We start from the raw sequence: 20,050 nt of genomic DNA on the forward strand, positions 1-20,050 counted from the left end.
GGCTCCCTACTTCTACAGCCATCTGCCCCTGCCGGTGCCTTCTAACCTTGCTTGGGGTGAGGGGTCAGCCCGCCATGGACCTCCTCCTTCAGGGAGGCAGGAACCCCAGCAGAGGAAGGTGGGGGATCGCAGGGAGCAGGGACAGTGAGAAAGGGCAGCAGGAGCCAGCAAAGCGGGACATTGGGCAATCTCATATGTTTGGAAAACCCTGGATAAGACGGGCACGGGGAAAGTCCCCGGGATTAGCTACATCTCAGATAGGCCGAGGAAAGTCATTTTGTTCTAGAGAGAGAGTCAGGATGCAGCTAGATGTGCGGGGCAAAAGGGCCTTTCGTAGAGTCTGGGTTTGGGGCAGCAGCTAAGATCCCATCACTGTCACCTCTGCAAGCCTCAGTTTTCTGATCTGTAAAATGGGGATAAGAAAATCCCATCCCTCCAGGCCGGCTGTTGTGAATAATATCTGTAGTTCGTCTGGAAGGACTGCCCGTGTTTAACATATATTGGATTACTTGCAGGGGGGTGGGGTGGGGGGGGGTGGGGGGGAGAAATCAGGAACACAAGGTTTTGCAAGGGTGATGTCGAAAACCATCCACGCATAGATTTTGAAAATAAAAAACTAAAAAAAAGTCAGCAAAGAATTCTATACCCTGCGGTTCCTTGTCATAAGTTATTTTTAATATTAAATTTTTGTGAAGTTGACCCAGAAAGGACGAATTTCCCAAATCCATCATTCAACAAACACCTACTATGCTAAGCACTGATGCAAGGGGGGGATAATGTGCACACATACGAGATGTTTGCATTTGCGGGGGGGGGGGCTCCAATAGCTCTGGGGGCAAGGTAGAGATGGGGGTGGGGTGGGGATGGTCAGGAACGACCTTGCACTTGCACTCAGCTTGGAAAGAAGCCAGGGATTCTGGGAGTTGGAGGGGAGGAGAAGGGGGGGCAGCCGGGCAAAGACCTGAGGCAGACACCCCCCTCCCAGCAGAATCAGGAGCGGGGGGGGGGGGGCCCATGGGCATCTGCTCCCTCTTTATCTCGCTCCAGCTCCAGGGACGCCCTGGGAGATCAGTCGGCCAGGGATTGGTGCCTCAATCAGAACAAAATGGAAGCTCCTAGACTGAGAACAGTTTGGCCAGAGGTGGAGCTGGGATTAGTCATGGGTCTGCAGGGACACGGGGGACCCCCTCCACGCCCAGGCCTCTCCCTCAAGTCTGGAATGCTTCCTCCTTTTGCTCTCCCTCCCCTTCTCCTCTCTAGCTTTACAGTAAGGCAGTCCTCCAGCTAGAGGGCTTCTCCTGCCCCTTCCAGCTCAAGTGCTGGGGTCCTCTTCCCAGAATCCTCCTCTTGCTCCAGGGCTTAGCGCAGTGTCCAGCTTCCTTCCTTTCACAAAGCCTTCTGGGGGCTTCCAGGGACCTCAGTTTCTTCCTCAGTTTCCCTCACATCAGACTTCTTTGCACGCGTGCTGTACAGAACCTTAACTAGGGAAGGGTGACGGGAGCTTTAGCCAAGGGTGCTGATACAGGCAGGGGCAGACCGGCTCCTCCTTGGTGGTTCCTGCCTTCCCAATCGGCCTGAGCCGCAGTGACCTTCCCAGCTCCAGGATTCTCCTTGCCTAGGATTGCGGAGGGACGGCCCATGAAGGTGGGATGGAATTGTCCTTGGAACCCTCTGGGTAACCCGGAACCACTGCTAATGCTGGGAAGGCCCGACCTTCCAGGGCGGAGGGAAGTTCCCCACGGGGACTTTTTTATGTGAATAAACTGCAGTGGCTGCTCTCGGCCTCCTGCCCCCTCAGCCCGGACCCTCCAAGCAGAATGCCGCCTCCTTGGGAGAGTCTGGCTTTTCTCTGAGGGCAGATCACTAATTCCCAGCGCAGCATCTCGCATGGGAGAACAGCAGGTGCTCAATACGGATCTGTCGGAATTATTGACCCAGGGCTGGGAAGGGCTCCCCTCCTATTTCTGAGAAGGAAGCGGAGGCCCAGGGGCTCGTCCAAGGTCACAGGCCCGTAATAAAGGTGAGATCCTGCCTGAATCCAGGCTGGGAGCTGCCTCCACCCTCCCCCTTTCTGCAGATGAAGAAATGAGCCTTTCCCCTCCCCCCAACCCCCCCGGAGATCTTCCGAGTCAAGTCTGGCTCCAAGAGCTCTCCATCACGCTCAGTGCTCCCCTGGCTGCGGGAAAGGACAGAAGCATCGGGGAGACACCTTGGAGGGGCCGGACCTGGTCTGCACTGACGCTGAGCTCAGCTTCAGCTCTCCCTCCACATAGGCCTGCAGGGCCCAGGGACAGCCGGCCGGAGCATCTGGCCTCTGACGCTCACGGGCCGTCCCACCTTGGGCAGAAATGCCGGAGAAGCTGAGGCAAGATGGAGATGGGAGAGTTTTTGATATTTTATTTGAGGCACGTTGCCCCCAGGGCTGATGTCTCAGAGCATCCAGCAGCTCGTGGTTCCCATGGAATATACACACGTGGCTCTCGGGGTAGAACCGAGGCAGGGGCGGGGGCTGAGCTCGAAGGCAGCGTCAGTCCGGTTCTGACAGGATGGGGATCAAGAAGAACAGTGGCAGAATAGGGGAGACACCGGAGGCTCTGATACGTAGGGAAGGGCTGGGGTCATGATGTCTAAGACAGAAGGTCTTTCTCCTTATCTGGATTAAACATTTACAGTTTATAATCTTAGCATGGCCAGCCCTAAATTATATCAGTTCTAATGATTAGGAGGGAAGGGTGGTGTTGCAACCAGGAGGACTGAGGCAGAACAATTAAGGGAAACTGAGGCACAACAACACGAATTCCTGTTTGCCTCAGTTTCCACATCTGTAAAATGGAGGTGATAACAGCATCTACCAGGATTGTTGAGGTGACCAAAGGAGTAATATTTGTAAAACCTTTACAGAGTCTGGCAAAGAGGCGGCGCTGACGGAATTCGGCCTATATCGTTACTCCCCATGTAAGCTTAGGTCTGTTTCCTCCTCTGTAAAATGGAGGGCCTCGGGAGCATGACATCCAATGAGAGAGGGCCTGTTCTCTCAAAGAGGCTCAGCCCACAGCCTCCATACTGCCGGGCCTGGCTTGGGGAGGCCCCTCAGAAAGGCCCACTCCCAGGGGAGGCCATTCAGGAAGCAGGGGGCGCCCTTCTCAAGGCCAGGAAATCTAAGGGCCTCCAAGGCTGTGGTGTGATTCTGGGGCCCTCGGAGTCGGGCCTGCAAATTTTGGGGGGACGCCGGGGTGTGACCCCAACCTTCGGGGCGCCCCTTTCCCAGCCCAAGGGCCGGCGAGTTTCTCAGGCCATGGGGCAGAGCGGGGGAGGGGAGGTCCCCTGCGGGTGGGGTTGGCCAATCCCTCCCGGGAGAGCTTCCTGCAAGGATGGGGACGGGAGGCCTGTGGGAGAGCTCCAGGGATCCGGGCGGGAGGAATGAAGGAAAAGCTGCCGGCCCAGGGGCAAACACGGGCCATTCCCGCAGCGCCAAGTCAGAGCAGGTGAGTCCAGGCAAGGCTCTCCCTCCGAGGATGAGGGGCTTCCCACGCCCATTTTACAGATGAAGACTGAGCCGCAGAGCTGGGGAAGGGCCTACTCCAGGCTCACCATTATGGGTCACTGCTGGTCCGGACCCTCCCCCCTCCCCCTCTTTGTCCATACTCATAGTTTGCAAAAAAAAAAGTGGGGGTGGGGGTGGGGCGGGGGTGGGAGCAGTCCTGCCCCGGCCCCCGGGGACCACCGGCCCTCCGCCTCTCTCCCAACAACTGGACGGAAGCGCCCCTGGGGCCAGCATCCCCGCAACGTGCGCCAGCATCCTCGCGACGTGCGCGTCACTACGAGTGTCGTGAATAAGGATGAGCAATCACCAATAGCCAGGGGCCCTCGGGAGGGGGAGGGGAAGGAACGTGCCCGCCAGGCTCGCCCCGCCCCTCCCCGTGCCCCGAGCGCAGCCCGGCCCCCCTCCCCGACCCCCTCCCCCGGGGGCGGGGCCGCGCGCGCGTGGCGGGGGCGGCGGCGGCGGCGGCGGCGGCGGCGCGGGGGGCCAGGGCCGGGCCGCGCGCTGAGGCTGAGCCCGCCCCGCCCGCCGGGGAGGGGAGCGTCACGGAGGCTGCTTGAAATGCAGCGGAGCCCGAGCCCGAGCCCGAGCCGGAGCCGGAGCCCGAGCCCGAGCCCAAGCCGGCCGCAGCAGCCCCGCGGTCCGCACTCGGCCGGCTGAGGGCGCGGGGCGCTGCGGGGGCGCCGGACCCCGGCCATGGGGCGGCCCGAGCTGCTGCCGGCGCTGCTGTTGCTGCTGCTGCTGCATCTGCTGGCCCCAGGTGCGTGCGGCTGGGGAGGGGGCGAGCGGGGGGAGGGGCCGCCCCTGCCGGGGATGTGGGGGGAGGGGGCGAGATGCGGGGCCGAGCGCCCCCCCCCCCCGGACCGCCGCACAAAGCCCGCCCGGGGCTCCTCCACCTTATCCGCAGGCCATTGTCAGGAAGAAGACCCCCTCCTTCCGATGGGGAAGGGGCTCTGCGGAGGGGGGGGTTGGGAGGGTAGGGGGAAGCCGAGAGCGGAACTTCACCCCCTTCATCTCGGCTGTAGGAGAGGAGCCGTGACGCCCCCTCCCCTTTATGCCTTAATACACACCCCTCTCCAGTCCTCTATCCGGGACTGGGGGCTCTGAGAATGTGCGGCTGGAGGAGGGGGAGCGGAGATGCCTTAACTTTACCCCTTTCATCTTCTGGGTCGGAGGGGGGCGGGCGGCGTCTTCCCTCCCTTCTATCTGCATCCTCTCCTGGCCACCCCCCCCCCCGTCCCCGGCTTGCACCCTGTTCTCTAGGCTAGAGGTGCTCCCCGGGACGGAGTCAGCGAGGAGGGGAGGGGAGGAATCTCCTTCACCCCCTTCCCCTTTGCCTGGACTTTGCCAGGATCTGGGGAGGATGATGTGCCCTTTCCTCCCTGGATTTCTGCCCCCCTCCCGCCCCTTTCCAGTAGCGGGGTGAGCTGGTAGGGGCTGGGGAGGGGGGGGCGGTGTTAAACTTTGTCCCTTTGTATCAGACTCTCGTATCCGGGCCCCTCCCGGCCCCACTCCCTCTAGGGATGGGGCTGGATGCCCAGGATTGGGGGTTTTGAGCCTTTGGGGCTTGGGGAATTCTCTCAACTTCGTCCCCTGATTTTAGCGGCGCGAGGATGATGTCCCCCCCCCCCCGCGCTCACACACTCCCCCCGGGGATGGAGACTCTGAATTTCACCCCCCCCCCTCCACAGCCTTCCATAGAGAGCCCCAGGATGGGAACTTTCGGGTGGGGAAGTGCCGAGGACGTGTGGGTGTGGGGCGGTCACTTTACTTTGTCCCTGCTTTATCTTAGCCTGGAGATACCCATTGCCCTCTATCTGCATTTCCCCCTCCCCAATTCCCTGGGCTGGGGGGGGGGGCGGGGGCGGAGCGTGTGCCTTGCGGAGAGAATTATTTAACTAACATCGGCTTAAGCCCCCCCCACGAAGATGGAGTGGAGGGGGTGCTTCCCGACCCCCCCTCCCATTAGCTGCCCTTCGCTCCCTCAAGCTCCCTTCAGGCACTTTGAGTAGAGACTCAAGCCGCCTGGATCTCTCCCCCGCCCCCCAATCGAGAAGCGGGCAGGTGCTTCCGGGAAGAGGGGGCCGAAAACTTTGGGGGGAGACACGAGGCGGGACCCAAAATCGCGTTTAGCGCCGTGAGCAGAGAAGTGTAGGCTTTTGCCCGGGATTACCGGGGATTTAATTTTCCTTGCGTTTTCTTTCACTGCTGTTCCTGGCGTGTGTGTGAGTGTGTGTCCGTGTCCGTGTGTGTGAGTGTGAGTGTAGGGCAGGCTTCCCGGACCGCTTTGAGCCGCCTTGTGTTCTGAGGGGGCAGGAGTCGGTGGGAGGGGCCTTAGGGATGCCCCCACCTTGGCCCAGGGGGATTGGATGCCGAAAGCGGTGTTGCCCAGGCTGGACCAGCTACCCGATCTGGGGGAGGGAGGGGGAAGGGCACCGAAGGGGGCAGCACTGCCTTCCTGGGGAGCCTTTTTTCCTTCAGAAAGGGCGGGGGGGGGGGCCTTTTTTCCTTCTGAAGTCGCTGGTTTTTGGGGCTTCCAGCCTTTGTGGCTGCCGAGAAGAGGCCCCTCCCCCACCAGCCCTCTCTTCCTGTGCCCCTCACTTATCTCCCAGCCCCCCTTTGTGTCCTCACCATCAGAACCCAGTTGGGCTTGGGTTGAGAAGGGGAGCCCTGAGGGAGAGACCCGTCCCCGGACTTCTCTGCCAAGTCTGCAGGGGCTTCGGCTCAGCCCGGGGCTGGCGCTGTTTAGTTTCTGTCTCGGTGCCCAGCCCTGTGCCAGGCCCGCTCTCGGAGCCTGAATCCTGCTTGGGGGTGGCTGGGACTGCGGCCCCCCTGTGCTCCCCGAGGGGTGGGAGGGGGCGCTGGGGCCCGGGACGCGGGCGCTGATTCTCCCCCGCTGCCTCTCCCGCTCCCAGGGGCCGCCAAGGAGTGCGAGGAGAACCAGTTCCAGTGCGGGAACGAGCGCTGCATCCCCTCCGTGTGGAGGTGCGACGAGGACAATGACTGCGTGGACAACAGCGACGAGGATGACTGCCGTGAGTGCCCGCGGAGGGAGAGGGGGGACGCGGCAGCCTTAGGCCGCGCTGCCCGCGGGGGAAGCTGCGGCGGGGAAACCGTTACGAGGCTCCCCTCGTCGCCACCTCGACCTCAGCTTCCCCCTCCCTTGGGGGATTCTTAGCCAACTCTTGGCCACGTTCGTGGGTGCCCGGCGTCCTTCCTGTGGGGGGGAGATTAGGGCCCCCCTTCCCCCCTCCCCGCCCCGGGGCTGGCCTGCCCCCCCCCCAGCCTCGTGGCCCTGCGTCTCTAGCCCGGGGGGGGGGGTGGCCCGAGGTCCTGCCCGCCGGGCCTGACACGTGTGCGGGGCGGAATTGGGGAACGCGGCGAGTCCGCGGGCGGCCCAGGGGCTGCGGGAGTTGCGGCCCCCGCCGGGGCGCCTTTCCCCTGGCTTTTTTGTGAATGAATGGGCTCCCCCCGGGTCCTGATTGGCTGGGCTCGCAACACCAGATAGGCCTCGTGGCCGGAGCGGCCAATCGCCGGCCCGGGACCTGGCCGCCGTAGTAACTGGGACCCGAGCCCGGCCCGGCCTTTCTCTCCTTTCCCGGGCTCCCCTTCCCGCCGCCCATCCCCAGGCCCGTGACACACCCCCGCCCCGCCCCCGCACGTTTCTGCCTAGTCACGGCCGCACCTTGGGAGGTGAGGAGGAGGAAGGGCCGGGCCGGGGGAAGGCGGGGCCGCGTTCCTGGAAGCACCTGGGGCCTCGGGCCTCTGCCTGGGGCCGCTTCCTATTGGCTGCGCTCCGAGTTTGCGGGTGGGGCGAGACCTCGGGGGAGATGGGAGCTCCGGTTGTTCCGCCGGGGCGGCCTTTGTGTGTGGGGCTGTGGGGAAGAACAGCGGGACCCCAGGAGGCGCCTCCGCCGGCCCCCGGGTCCTCTGGACGCCATTCTCCGGGGCCGGCCTAGACCTGGGCTTCCTCGCCCGTGGCTCTTCTTGGACCACTTGGCCAGGCCCGGGGAGTGCTGGGAACTCCGGAGCGTGCTGGACGCGCAGCCAAACCTTCAGGATGGCAAAGACTGCGGGGGGCTGAGGGGTCGCACTGGCTGCCCCCCAAACCTGCTCCCCCTGCCCCGGGCCCCTCAGGGCTCAGCTGGAGGCCCCCGGAAGCCGTCCTTAACCCTGGTGTCTCCGAAGTTATTCCGGTTGCTCCCGGCCCCCGTCTGCAGGTTAACTCCCCCATGGAACTCGGAGCTCCTTGCGGGCAGGGGGACTCTCTGCCTTTTTATCCCTATGGGCGGCACCGGGCCTCCCACCCTTCCCAAGGCTTGTGCCCCTGCCCTCAGGGAGCCTGCGTTCGGGGGAAGACACCACTGCCAGCCATAGAGCTCTCTTCCTCATTAAATGCAAGATGGGGGGGGGGCGCGGTGGTCAGGATAGGCTTGGGGGCTTAAACTGGTCTTATTTCCAAAGGAAGGGGGGGGGGGCGGCTCCGGGGCACGTTGGCTGGGGCCCTGCGGCCTCAGACACTTAACTGGCCGGGGGTCCTGGGCACGTGGCTTAATTCCCCCCCCCCAAACAAACACAAATGAAAGGAAATTATATAAAAAGGAAGGGAAGGAGGGAACCGGATGCAGGAGCCTTTTAGCACCAACACCACGAGTTTGCTGCCAGTGCCCAGGAGTGCAGGAGAGTGAGGAAGGCGCTGGGTGGTGAAGGGCCTCTTTCCCAGCTGGGGGAAGGGGCCGGGGCTTGCCCCCTGCCCTCCTGCATCCATGTTGGGAGCGTTAGAGAGCTGGAAGGCCACTGAGCTAGAGACAAAGTGTCTTTCTGGCGCTGCCGGCCCTCTCTTATCTCCAGAAGGAGCCAGATAAATGCTGGCCGGGCTCCGGAAGGACGGGGCCTCTAATCCACTCCTCTGTCTTGTATCCCAAGATCGGCTTAGAGGCTCTTCAAGCTGCCAAGGCAAGAGCCTTCGCTCTCAGCCTCTTCTTTTACCCACAGGGATTCTTCCCTCCCTCCTTCCCTTCCTTCCCTTCCTTCCTCCCTCCCTCCCTCCCTCCTTCCTTCCCTTCCTTCCTCCCTCCCTCCCAACCACAGTCCAGGTTCTTTGTTATTACCCTCACATAGAAGGTAAGATTTGAGCTGAGTTTAAAGGCAAGTGGAGTCTAAGGGGCAGAGGAGAGGAGGGGGTGGGCTTTTGATGCCAAATTGGGGTTGGGGCGAGGGAAGCAGAGGCCGGCCAAGAAGCTCAGTAGGGTGAGCGTGTAGAACTGGGGAATGGGACTAAGGAAGGAAGGGGAGCTGGGGTCAGATTAGAGGCCTCGGATGTGGGGTCAGGGCCCATTGGTGTCTCTGAGCAAGGTGCCTCACCCTGTGCCTCAGTTTCCCATTCTGTAAACTTGAGGGGATTAGACCAGAGGGTATGAAATGTCCATCTCGGCTGGATTCTGTGAGCTCTCTGGCATCCATGGAGAGAGGCAGTGGGTGTGATGGTTAGAGTCTGGCTGAGAGCCCGACGTGGAGGTCCCCTCCCCGGCCATTTTCTGGCTGTGGGCTCTCGGGGAGCCTCCTCCAGGCCTTCCCCACTCCCATGTGGGATCTAAGTGTTCCCCTGTAAGGAGGAGAGGCCGCTCTGCTTCCTCCGCCCACCTCTCCGCTCTGGGAGCCGGGGGCTTTGCAAACCTCACCATAGAAATGCGGGGGCTTGCTGGGAGGGGAGGGCCTCGGAGGCCTGGGAAGAAACCAGGGGCGAGAGGCCGGCGCAGGATTGTGTGCCCCCCGTCACAGCGGGCGCCTGGCCTGGAAGGGCCCGGTGTGGGGTGAGAGCTGTCAGTGGGAGCTGGAGGGGGGGGACGGTGAAAAAGGCCTCTGTTCCAGCTCCAGGCCTGGGTGGGGGAGAACAAGGCCCCGTCTGAGCTCAGGGAAGGACCCACCCGCAGGGCCGGGACAATCAGCATTGAGAGTAAGCGGTTCACACAGGGAAGTCACTAAGCCACTGGGCTTGGGTTAGCAGCAGGAGACCAGACTGTTGCTCCGTCGGGGGGTGGGGCCTCCCCAGCTCTCCCTGGCTCTCCTCCCTTAGCCTTTGCCCAAACTGAGTCTTTAACCCTCCTCCTCCCTGTCCGGCCTGTCTATCCCTGTGCGCTGGGCAGGGGGTCAGGACGAGAAGCGGGACTGGTCCCCTCCATCCCGGCCCCCTCCTCCCCTGTCCCCTCCTCCCCTGTCTCCTCCTCCCCGACCCCTCTGCCCCCGGTCCCCTCCGTCCCGGCCCCTTCCTCCCCTGTCTCCTCCTCCCCGACCCCTCTGCCCCCGGCTCCCTCTGCCCCCGGTCCCCTCCGTCCCAGCCCCTTCCTCCCCGGCCCCCTCTGCCCTGGCTGGCGTGCTCCTTGTGCCGTGGCCAGGAAAATCTGGGGAGAAACCTGCCCACACTTAGCAGACCAGTCTTTGACCTGCCGGGGATTCTGGCTGAGTCTGGGAGGGCCCGGGTCGCTCACTGCGACGTGGAACTTTGAGAGGGAGGAGCGTAGAGATGAGAAGTTTTCCTATCCCAAAGTCCCTTCCAGGGCTCAGGGCCAGACTTGCCCGAGGTCCCATGATGGACACTGGCTTGGGAGAAACGGGACACTCGTCTCTGCCCTCAGGCAGCTTCCAGTCAAGGCCAGACACACAGTGATTCTGGGGGACTGTGACCCGAGTGTATCAGTTTCCCTTCTCTCAGCCTCAGTTTCCTTATTTGTAAAATGATGCTAAGACCCCTCAAGTCTGACTGTTTCAGACCCTCATCAAACAGGTACCTCAGGAGGAGAGCGTCTGATGGCCCTCCCCAGGCCAGTGTGGGAGAGCAGGCCCCCCAGGGCGGGTCTGGGGAGGGAGGGAAGCTGAAGGGGAGAGGGGCCTTCTGGGGGGAAGCTGGGTGGGACCTCGGAGGGATTCTGTTACCGCCTCTTGCCTCATACCAGAGTCCCCCTGGAACGTTCTGATTTAAGGCCCATCCCCCAGCTTCCTCTTGGATCACTCCAGGGACAGGGAGCTCACTACTGGACAAAGTCACTTTTCTATGTGGGATAGCAGTGAGGGGGAGGGGCTGTGGGGAGACTGTTAACAGAAAGGGCTTGAAGATTAGGGGTGAGGAGGTCAGGCCTTGGAGGCAGGCTCAGCCCTGCCCTGTCTCCCCGTCCCTCGCCCCCATTCCCAAATGACCGACCAGTCCTAGCAGGACCCAGACCTGAGGCTGGCCGGCCCTCGGTAGGGCCGAGACCTGGGAAGGGGCGGGAGGCGGCTGCGGCTTTAGGATGGAGCCGAGGGAGGGGCGGCAGCCACTCCTGTCCTGCTTGGAAAGCTTTTCAAAGCTCCGGAAGAGGCCTTGGAGCCTCGGGCCAGAGCGGAGGAAGCTGAGCCCGGGCTGGGGCAGACTTGGGGCTCCTGCGGTCAGCAGGTGGTGGTGTGAGAGTGTGGACAAGGGGGAGGAGGCAGAAGTCCAGGAGAGGCCCCAGGAACCGGTCAGTCCAGTCCCCTACAAGAAAAAGAACTGTCTGAAATCTGAGTCCCCAGGTTCTGATTCTCCCGTGAGACCCTGGGCAGCTCCTGCGGGGAAGCTTCCTTCCTGGGCCCTGAGAGGGTGACCTTGGAGCCTTCTTCTGTGTCCTCTGAAACTGAGGCACATGAAGAGCAATCGCTTGTCCACGGGGACCCCAACCCTTTTTTCGTCTTACTCCAGCCTTCGAGGCTCAGGGCCTTCTCTGGCCTTCAGGTAGCTGGGATGCAGTGCAGGGAGCTCTGGGCTGGAGTCCCGAAGACCCGAGTTCAAATGCAGCCTCAGATACTCGGCCGTGCGACCCTGAGTAACGTTATTGCCTCACCCGTGAAACGGGATAATAACGGCCCCTTCCTCCCAGGGTTGTGGGCAGAACCAAATGGCAGCCTGTTGGCAAAGCGCTTACCGCGGTGCTTACAGCAGACCCTCAGTAAGTGCCCCCCTTCCCTCCCTCCCGTTACCCAGAAATTCAGGCTCACAGGCGCCTTGCGTGAGGTGGATTGTGCTGGGGATACAAAGAATCGGCCCTGGAACTTTCCTTGTCCCGGATAACCACGTGTCCCTCGGGCCTGGCTCCTTGTGTTCCCCGCCACAACCTCCCTGGGGAAGGGCCCCCGAGACTTCTGGGAAGGAAGTGACCCTCAGGAAAGGCCCTTCCCTCAAGGAGCCGACCAGAGGGCCCCTGGCTGTGGGAGTCGGGGCCTTTAAAAGCTCGCTGGGCAGACTGAGGCAGGTCCTCTCTCTGGACCTCCTTTTCCTCTCCCCACCCAAGGAGCCCCTTTTGGGGGATTCCCGCTGTTAGTGCCCAAGCATCTGCTGGCAGAGCGCGGGGCCAGGCGCCCCGGCCCAGACCTGGGGTTGGACGAACACGAGGCGGGGGACGTTCGGTCTGCACACCGAGGAGTCAGGTTGTCGGCATTTGTTGGGCGCCTGCCCTGTGCCAGGCATGAAGAGGCAGAGGACGGCCGCTGCTCTGTGGGAGCCCCTGGGAGAGACGGCTCTGGGGAGCGGGCACAGGGGGGAGGGCCCGAGGGAAAGGCCCCCCCTAGAACAGGGAGGTTCTAGCTGGGCCTTGGAGGAAGCAAGGAGCCCAGGGGAGGCGGGGAGAACATTCGCGCTCTGCAGTCCCTGGCCCCATGATGAGTCCAGGAGATGATTCACTTGGTTCTCTGCAGGGATGGCCGGCCTTGTTTCCAGTTCCATTAGTGTCGGTGTCCATTTCTCAGCCTTCTTCTCCAGCTCCCGTCCAACCAGACTCTGGTGGCGCAGGGGAGGGGGACAGGGAAGGAGTTAGAGACCCAGGAGGGGAATAAGGCAGGATGGGGGAAGGGGGAGCGCCCCTCTCCACCTCCCCCAAGAAATGAGCCCCCGAGGTGGGTGGGTGGGTGCCTTGCCCCAGAAGGGAATCTACATGACCATAAGTTTAAACCTGGAAAGACCCTTAGAACTGTGGAGCCCAGGCCCCTCCTTTTACAAAGGGAGCAGGGAAACCGGGGCCGGAGAGGAGTGAGGTGACAAGGAGACTTGGAGCCAGGTTGGTTCTCCTTGTGTGGCGCAGGGTGCCGGGCCCTGCTGGACGTGGGGCGTGTTCCCCTGGGAATGCTGGGCCTCTGCCCGGGGGAACCTATGGTCCCACGAGGGACGTCCCCAGAACACAAAGCTGGGCCCGGTTTGATCCGCCGTCACCAGGCGCTGGAACCCGTCTGACTTCTGCTCCGATAACCGGGAATTCTAAGTATAGGAAGCGAAGCTGAGAAAGGGCTCTGGGCAGAATCCCCTAAGTCTTGGGGATGGTTCAGAGAGGGCTTAGAGCAGATCCGGAACTTGGGAACTTGAGAACCCGTTTCCACCTAATAGGTTTCCTGGGTAATCCTGTGGGCTGCATTTGTTAATAGGATTTAAGCACTTTATTCTGCAGAGGGGCTTTCCCCACCTGCCAGGGGGCCCATGAAACAAGTCCCCGCCTGGATTCCCAGGTACTCGTGAGGGAGGGCTGTGTGCGGCTCTGTCAGCAGCAGCCCCGAGTGCGAATCTGCCCTTGCCTTACGGATGCTCGCAGTGATGAAAGCCTTCTGAGCTTCAGTTTCCCCGCCATGAAACGGGGCTAAATGCCGTGCGCCAAGCGACAACCTGCAGAAGTCGGGGGTGCAGAGGGAAGCTCTCAAGAATGGGGATTTGTTTAAATTCTGGGAACCAGAAAACCTGGCCTGGGGCTGCCCCGTTGTTTCCTGGGAAGGGACGGGTCTCATCTCTGGCGCCCTTCTTCCTCCGGGCTCCTCCGGGCTCCTCCAGGCGCTGCCCCTGCTTTTCCTTCTTCCTCTTCTAAACCCTCTGCGTTCAGAGATGGCGAGCGTTCCGCAAGGTCAGGAGGACGGTGCTCCCTAATTGGGTCTGGCGCTGAGCACTTTCTCCTGCCCTCCCTGGAGGGGCTCACCTGGCCGAGAGGCAGAAAGGGACCTCCCAGCCGGGGCTCTGCGGACTCGCGGGTTCTGGAGGCTGGGTCAGAGCCACGTTTCATTGGGGAAACTCCAGGGAGCAAGGAGGGAAGATCAGCCGGGTGACCCGCAGGCTCCCAACCCCCTCATTCATAGAAGACAGAACTGACCTGGGGAACGGAAATGGCTTTTCTGAGGTCACCCAGATCTGAGATTTCATCTAGTTCTTTGGTTCCCGTGACCTCCTCCAGGAAGGCTTCTTGGATTCTCCCCTCTGCAGCTCCCTTGGATCCCTTCTTTTTCTTTGTCTCTCTGTGGGGAACTTACGGAGTCATGCTGTCCATCAGAGTGGTCTCTTTTTGGTCTTGTTCCCCTTTTGGGTCCCTTACAGAATAGAAACGGGCCAGGGAGTCCATTTTGCTGATGAAGTGACTTAGGCAAAGTCACATAAGTGATGAATATCCAAGGCAGGATTTGAATCCAGGTCTTTTGACTCCAGTGCCAGCGTCAAAGAAGGGGTTCTTGTTTCAGTGCAGGTTGGACTAAACGCGCTCTGAGGCAGCTTCCAGTGCTGAGCTTCTTGATTTAAATCTCAATAAGTCATTTATGTCCCCCCTCCCTCTTTTATTTTCTCCTCCATGAAGTGGGATTGGCCTAGAACATGGACATTCTTTCCAGTTCGGAATCTAGGACTGCGTAACCCGGAGCTCTCTGCAGGTATTAGACACTTTTAAATTCACCTGCTGGTGCAGGAGGCCTGGGGTCCTGGAGGGGGTGAAAGAGAGCCCCGATCGCCGTGCCAGCCCTTCACTAGTGGGTACGGGAGCCGGGGGCCAGGAGTTTGGACGGCCTGAATCTGGGCCTTCCCGGCCTCCAGAGGGACGGATGAAGGCAGGTCACAGTCTCATTTTTTAGTAACCCAGTTTCTGCCCCGAGCGCTGGTTTTTCTCTTAGACCTGACCTGGTTTCTTTCGATCCCCAGGGGGCCTGAGTGAGGAGAACCCTTTGAGAAATCTTTCTGGCTCGGGCCCCAGCTTCCCCCCTTCCTTCCCTGGAAGTGCCTCTAGCCATGAGCCTCCACACGGATGGGGAGGCTGACGGGAGCCTCTCGCTCTGGCCTGTGCCGGGAATCACTGAGCTCCCCCTTGGCCAATCAAGTGCCCAGTTCGTTCCCAGAGTCGTCCGGCTCTGCGATGCTGAGATGATTTATGTCTGGGCGGGAGCGGGGGCACCAGTGGGAAAGAGGGCAGAGAACAGGGAGGAGAGGGGCAGGGAGTGGAGCTTTCATTAGGCATTTTTAATCCACTTTTGCCACTCTCTTTTATTTTTACATCCCCGCTGTATCTGTTCCCTTTTCCAGACCAACAGAGGATGTTCCCAACTCATTCTCTGCCGAGAAGCCAACGGGCCGCGGCCTCTCCTGGCTCTTCCCTGGGGTCAGCGTCGGCCATTATAATATCGAGGCATTCGTTTCATTGTCTGTTTGTCCTATTTCCGCCATCTCTTTTTCCTTGTTCTGCGACCTCATTTTACATCACTACCCATAAGCCTTCTGGCACTCCCTTGTATTCATCATATTCATAGTTCTCAGCGGCCCAGGATTCCCCATTACCTTCGTGCACCATCACTTGTTTACCTGTCCTCCAGCCAATGGGCACTAACCTGGTTTCCAGTTTTTTGCTGCTACAAAAAGAGCTGGGATATAAACATTTTGGTGTGTACGAGACCTTTCCTTTTCTATCCTTGATCTTCTTGGGGACCGGCGGGGACTCTGGGTCAAAGGGTATGGCCGGTTTGGTCACGTTCTTTACGTAGAAATTGCTCTGCGGAATGGCTGCAACACTCCGGGCCCGACGGCAGCGCGTTAGTTTGCTTATATTTCCGTAGCGATTGTCTTTTCCCACAGATACCAGGGACACGGTGAGCACCTGGGCATGTCTGGGAGCCGGTGTGGAAGGAGCAGAACGATTGCCCGCTGAGGTGGCCGTAGGTTGTGGGCCGGGCCGGGCAGCCTCCGAGGTGGTGCCCACCTCGTGCACCAGGTGCAGGAACATCCCTAGAAAATCCCCCGAGGTTCTTTTCTCCCTGACTCCCTTTCTGACAGCGCCTGGGTGCTAAAGATAATTAGCCCAGCTGGAGGGGGCTGGTCCGTTTGCATCCTAGCCAATCACTGCCTAGAGCATCCCCAACTCGGTGGTTTTCTCAGCCCCGGGCTGTGTTCCTTGGGGAGCTCTGGGTGAGACGGAGCTGGAGAGAGCTGCTCTCTGCTCTCTGGGGACAGGACGACGCCACTGGGTTGAGGGGGGAGGGGGATCAACTTTTTTAAAAAAGGAACTAGAACTTGCTGATGTCAGCAGAGGCGACTTCAGATTGTTTTTTAAAGGGAATTGAGGGAATGTGCTGAAATGAGATGGAACTGCCAGTCGCCCGCGCGGCTGCCATCTTCTTGCTCCTCAGAGGGCGGGAGGCCCCAAGGTCTGCCATGTTGCGGCCTTCTGGGAAGGGATGCTGAGGTTCGAATAGGAGGAGACTCGGGATCATTGCGACTTCAGAGAGGGCCAGGCCAAACTCAAGCCCGTCAGGAAGGTGGGGTCAGAGGCTGCATTCGAACCCAGTTCCATTACTCCAAATTCAGTGTCTGATGGTCCTCGGCTCACGCATCGACCTTCAGTGCCACGTTCACCCAAAGCCCGGGGGCGTTGCGCTGCCTCCAGGGCTGCTGAGGGTCTGACCTCTATGCATCATGGGAAGCCGTGTTTTTATTGGTTAAGCATTTCTCTTCCTTTCCGTTGTACTGTATGAGGGCAGGAAACGGATGCTTCTGAACCAGGGTACGAGAGGTAGATGGCGGCCGCCAGCTCCCCGGCTGCAGGGAAAGCTAAGGATTGTCCCTCTGTAGATCAGCGATGCCCAAAGAGAGGCTAGAGATAGCCTTGTCCTGTTCTTTCTGTGGAGGAGCAAAGAGGGAGTCGCAGGAGGGTGGATGGCAAGAGCCTGGATTTTCTATCGCAGGACCTGGTGTCGATCCCTATGCTTCCTTCCCGGGTGACTTTCTGCAGATGCCTCCACCCTTCTGGGTCTTGGGTCCTTCTTGTGGAAACTCAGGGACTGTGACGGCCGCCAGGGTCCCTTTTTGGTCCGTATCTCAGACTCTGTGGGCACGTGGTAGGTTTAGCCGTGTGATGTCCATGAGGGAGGGGGCTGGCCTGTCTCTTGAAGGAGGGGCATGTGGGAGGGGGCTCCATTTGTTGAATGAAGTTCTCTGTAATGTATCACAGCTTCTGTCCAAGCTTTGTTAGGCCCAGGGGCCAGGGGCCAGTCTGAAAGGCTTTGTGAATCCTGGGACAAAAAGGCCCTTTTACCTCTGTCTCCTGGAGACTATAGGCCTGGTGGAATTCCCATTCTGCCCCTCCCTTAGAACTTTTGTGCCTCAGTTTCCTCATCTGTCCTATGAGGGGGGGTCCAATCAGACTCTCTAGAATCTCTCCCAGCTCTGCCTTGCTCTCTCGCTCCCTCCTTCCTGGGTATCCTCCAGCCATCATTCCCCCTCCCATCTCTAGACCAGTGGCTGGCTGCCAAGCAGCTCAGAGGCCCCACAGTGCCCTCAAACACATTACTACTAGGGGGGCCCATCAACTCCCCCACCCCCGATGTCTCATCCTTCTGGACAAGATTTCTGCTCACTGACTTGGCCGCCTCATTTGGGCAGGTCAGCAACCCCCAGCACCCCCCCCCAAGAACGGACTGGGAAAGGCCTGAGTCAGGGGCAGGTGGGCAGCACAAGGGGAGTGTCATGTCCCGTCCCTGCTCCCCTCAATGTCCAGCTCCCCACTGGTCCAGGAATCTGTCCATCCACACCCCCACCAGGCTGAAGCCTGCCAAGCACCCATGCTCTCTCTCCCTCTCGGGCAGTGCTGGCTCCTCCCCACCTCCCAACTCCTGACAATTGGGGGGAGGGGGTCACCGAATGAGGTCCTCCCCTGGAAGCTTTTGCTTGTGGGAGGGGAAATTTCAGCTCAACCCCAGAGGGCAAAATTGTGGTTGGAGCAGGGAAGTGCCGAGGTTAGCAAAGGAGCCTAACGGCAGGGAGCGCTTTCTCAGGAGGAGAGCAGACTCGGGGCAAGGGGCTCCCCATCCTTGGGGATCTGTGGGCATCAGGTCTGTTTACCAGCCTGAAAGCTTGGCTAAATGTCATAGCAGGAGGTTTAATAGAGATTAATGAAAAGTCTGAGATGTATGTTCACAGAATCAGATCAAAGTATAAAATGGGGAAATGGGATTAGACAGAATTTGACCTGAAAAAGATCTTGAGGTCTTAATGGAGATTGTGGTGTGGCAGGCTACATTACAAGAAATGTGATGCCCCAGGATTAGGGAGGGATGGTGGTCCTGGTCAGAACGGAGCATGGTTGTCATGGGCTGTTCCTTAGGAAGGACATTTATCAGATGGAGATGGCTTGGGGTGGGAAGGGGTCCAGAGCTCATGCCTTGTGAGGATCAGTGCAAGGAAAGAAGGATGTCTAACTGGGAGAGGAGGCGGCTAATGGGAGAGGGGTCCTCGGGGGAGGGTTTCTGCCCAGGTTTACAGGGCAGGTGGGGAGGAGCTGCAAAAGCACCAACTGAGGCCTGATGCCTCCGAGGACTTCCCAACAGTTGGAGCTGTCCTGAGACTCGAGGGTTGTAGAGAAAGTCCTGACCAGTTCTGGTGGAAGGAATTGCCTCATCGTAACTGGGGACGTGCTAGAGGGAGGGAGAGAATTTGGACTGAAAAGAAAAGTCAAACAAAGAAAAAAAAAAATCTCAGGTCTGGTCCTGAAAGGCGAAGTTATTCATGATGAGAGAGGGCAGATGTCCAAGCCAGGGGGACGAGCTGCTGACACATCCCGACTGTGTGACGGTGGCCACAACTCGTCACCTCGTGGTGCTTGCGGCAGCTCTGGGATTCTCCGGGTTGCACAGATCCCGCCTCCTTCGACTGTCAGGAGTTCCCTCACCTGTTCCCGTGAATTCACAGCTCCAACCTCTTCCTGTCCTGGCAGTGATTCGGGGTAATTTTCCAGAACCAGGAGTGTTTGGTCAGTGTACGATGGGCTTCACGTATTGTCCCCAGAGCATTTTTTTTTAACAATTCATTTTTCTTTTCTTTTTTCCTTAATTACAAGTAAACACAAAATTTTAATCTTTGTATTTTATTTTCAAGTTTTGAGTTCCAAATTCTCTCCCTGCTCCCTCATCGAGAAGACAAGCAATTTGACGTGTGGTCATGCAACATAGATCCAAATTAGCCACGTTACAAAATAAAATGCAGTTCAAAAAAAAAAAAGACAATTTAAAAAGTATGCTTTTATTTGTTTTCAGACTCCATCGATTCCTGCTCTGGGGATGGGTAACGTGTTTCATCCTAAATGTCTTGGCTCATTGTATTGCTGAGAAGAGCTGAGACTTTAAAAAAAAAAAAATCATGGTTTTATCAGTTATTCTAGAATCCCAGAATTGAGTGTTGGAAGAGACCTCAGCAGGCTCGTAGTCCAGCTGGTACAGGAGGGGAATCTTTGGTAAAAAAAAAAAAAAAGTCCTTGGCAGGTGGTTTTGTAGGCTCTGTTTGAAGGCCTCTTAGGGGGTCAACCTGGACCCTGTCCCTAGCCATTTTATGCAAGGACGTCTCTAATGCCTTTTGTTGTTTCATGGGTCATTTGTGCCTTATCCTAACCCCCCGGGCCTTCCTTTGGCACAAAGGCTGCAAAGAAATATTTATTAAGGCCTTCCTGTGTGCCAGGCCTGGGAATACAACAGAAGCAGAAAGCCAGCCCCTGTCCTCCAGGAGTTTACATTGTAATGGGTGAAGATGATACGGAAAAAAGCTGAACAAACCGGCAGGGGGTGGGGGTCGACAGTTCCTGGTGTGGAAAACTGGTGTTTTGAAGTTTGGGAAATTAGTGGTGAAGGTGCTTGATTAGGACCAGATGGCCAGCGTCACAGAATGGCAGCCTGGGGACAGGCTCACCCATGAGAAAGGGATAGTCCAGACAGGGAGAAGGTGCAGAGGGAAGTTCGGGGATGAGACAGAAGAAGCCCGGAGAGTTAGGGAAGGCACCGTAGGCTGCTGGTTCGGGCCCTTCCACAAGAGGAGGGACTCGCCAGTGGGAGAAGGGAACTGGAGAGATGCTCCAGGACAGAGTTCAGCAGAGCACGTCTCTCTTGTGAGAGGAGGAGACTCCTTTTCTCATCCCTCTGGTCCGGGTCCTTACGGTTAGGTCAAGTCCGCCCCCAGGAGCCGTTCCTTCTGTTCCCCTGCTGGGCTCATCCCGGCTGGTCGTCCTCCGCTTCCTTCTCAGTCGCCACGGATGCCAGACTGTTTTTTCTTCCGGGAGTGCAGAAGCGGATGCTTGGATTATATTTAGGCTTCGGCGGGGCCCACAGTTTGGTCTCTCAGTACGGGTGTTTGTGGGAGGACATCCTCGGTGGGCTGTGGGCCTTGGAAGAACAAACTGCTAACACATTTCCGGAGGGAGGACTCCCATGTGGCTACGGAAAAACCCGCTCCGT

General features: G+C 59.3%; 1 protein-coding gene across 7 annotated transcripts in view; it reads left to right on the forward strand.

The window, feature by feature from the left end:
- Positions 1 to 4,184: 4,184 nt before the first annotated feature.
- LRP8 (LDL receptor related protein 8) overlaps positions 4,185 to 20,050 on the forward strand; it is an 87,588-nt gene continuing 71,722 nt past the window's right edge. For all 7 annotated transcript variants that reach the window (XM_051999654.1, XM_051999655.1, XM_051999656.1 and 4 more), the window contains exons 1-2: positions 4,185 to 4,301; positions 6,457 to 6,576. In XM_051999654.1, the coding sequence (XP_051855614.1) occupies positions 4,238 to 4,301; positions 6,457 to 6,576 (184 nt within the window). In that variant the 5' untranslated portion in view covers positions 4,185 to 4,237. The remainder of the gene's footprint in view (positions 4,302 to 6,456; positions 6,577 to 20,050) is intronic.

The sequence above is a fragment of the Antechinus flavipes genome, chromosome 4, assembly GCF_016432865.1.
Source record: "Antechinus flavipes isolate AdamAnt ecotype Samford, QLD, Australia chromosome 4, AdamAnt_v2, whole genome shotgun sequence".
Lineage (NCBI taxonomy): Eukaryota > Metazoa > Chordata > Mammalia > Dasyuromorphia > Dasyuridae > Antechinus > Antechinus flavipes.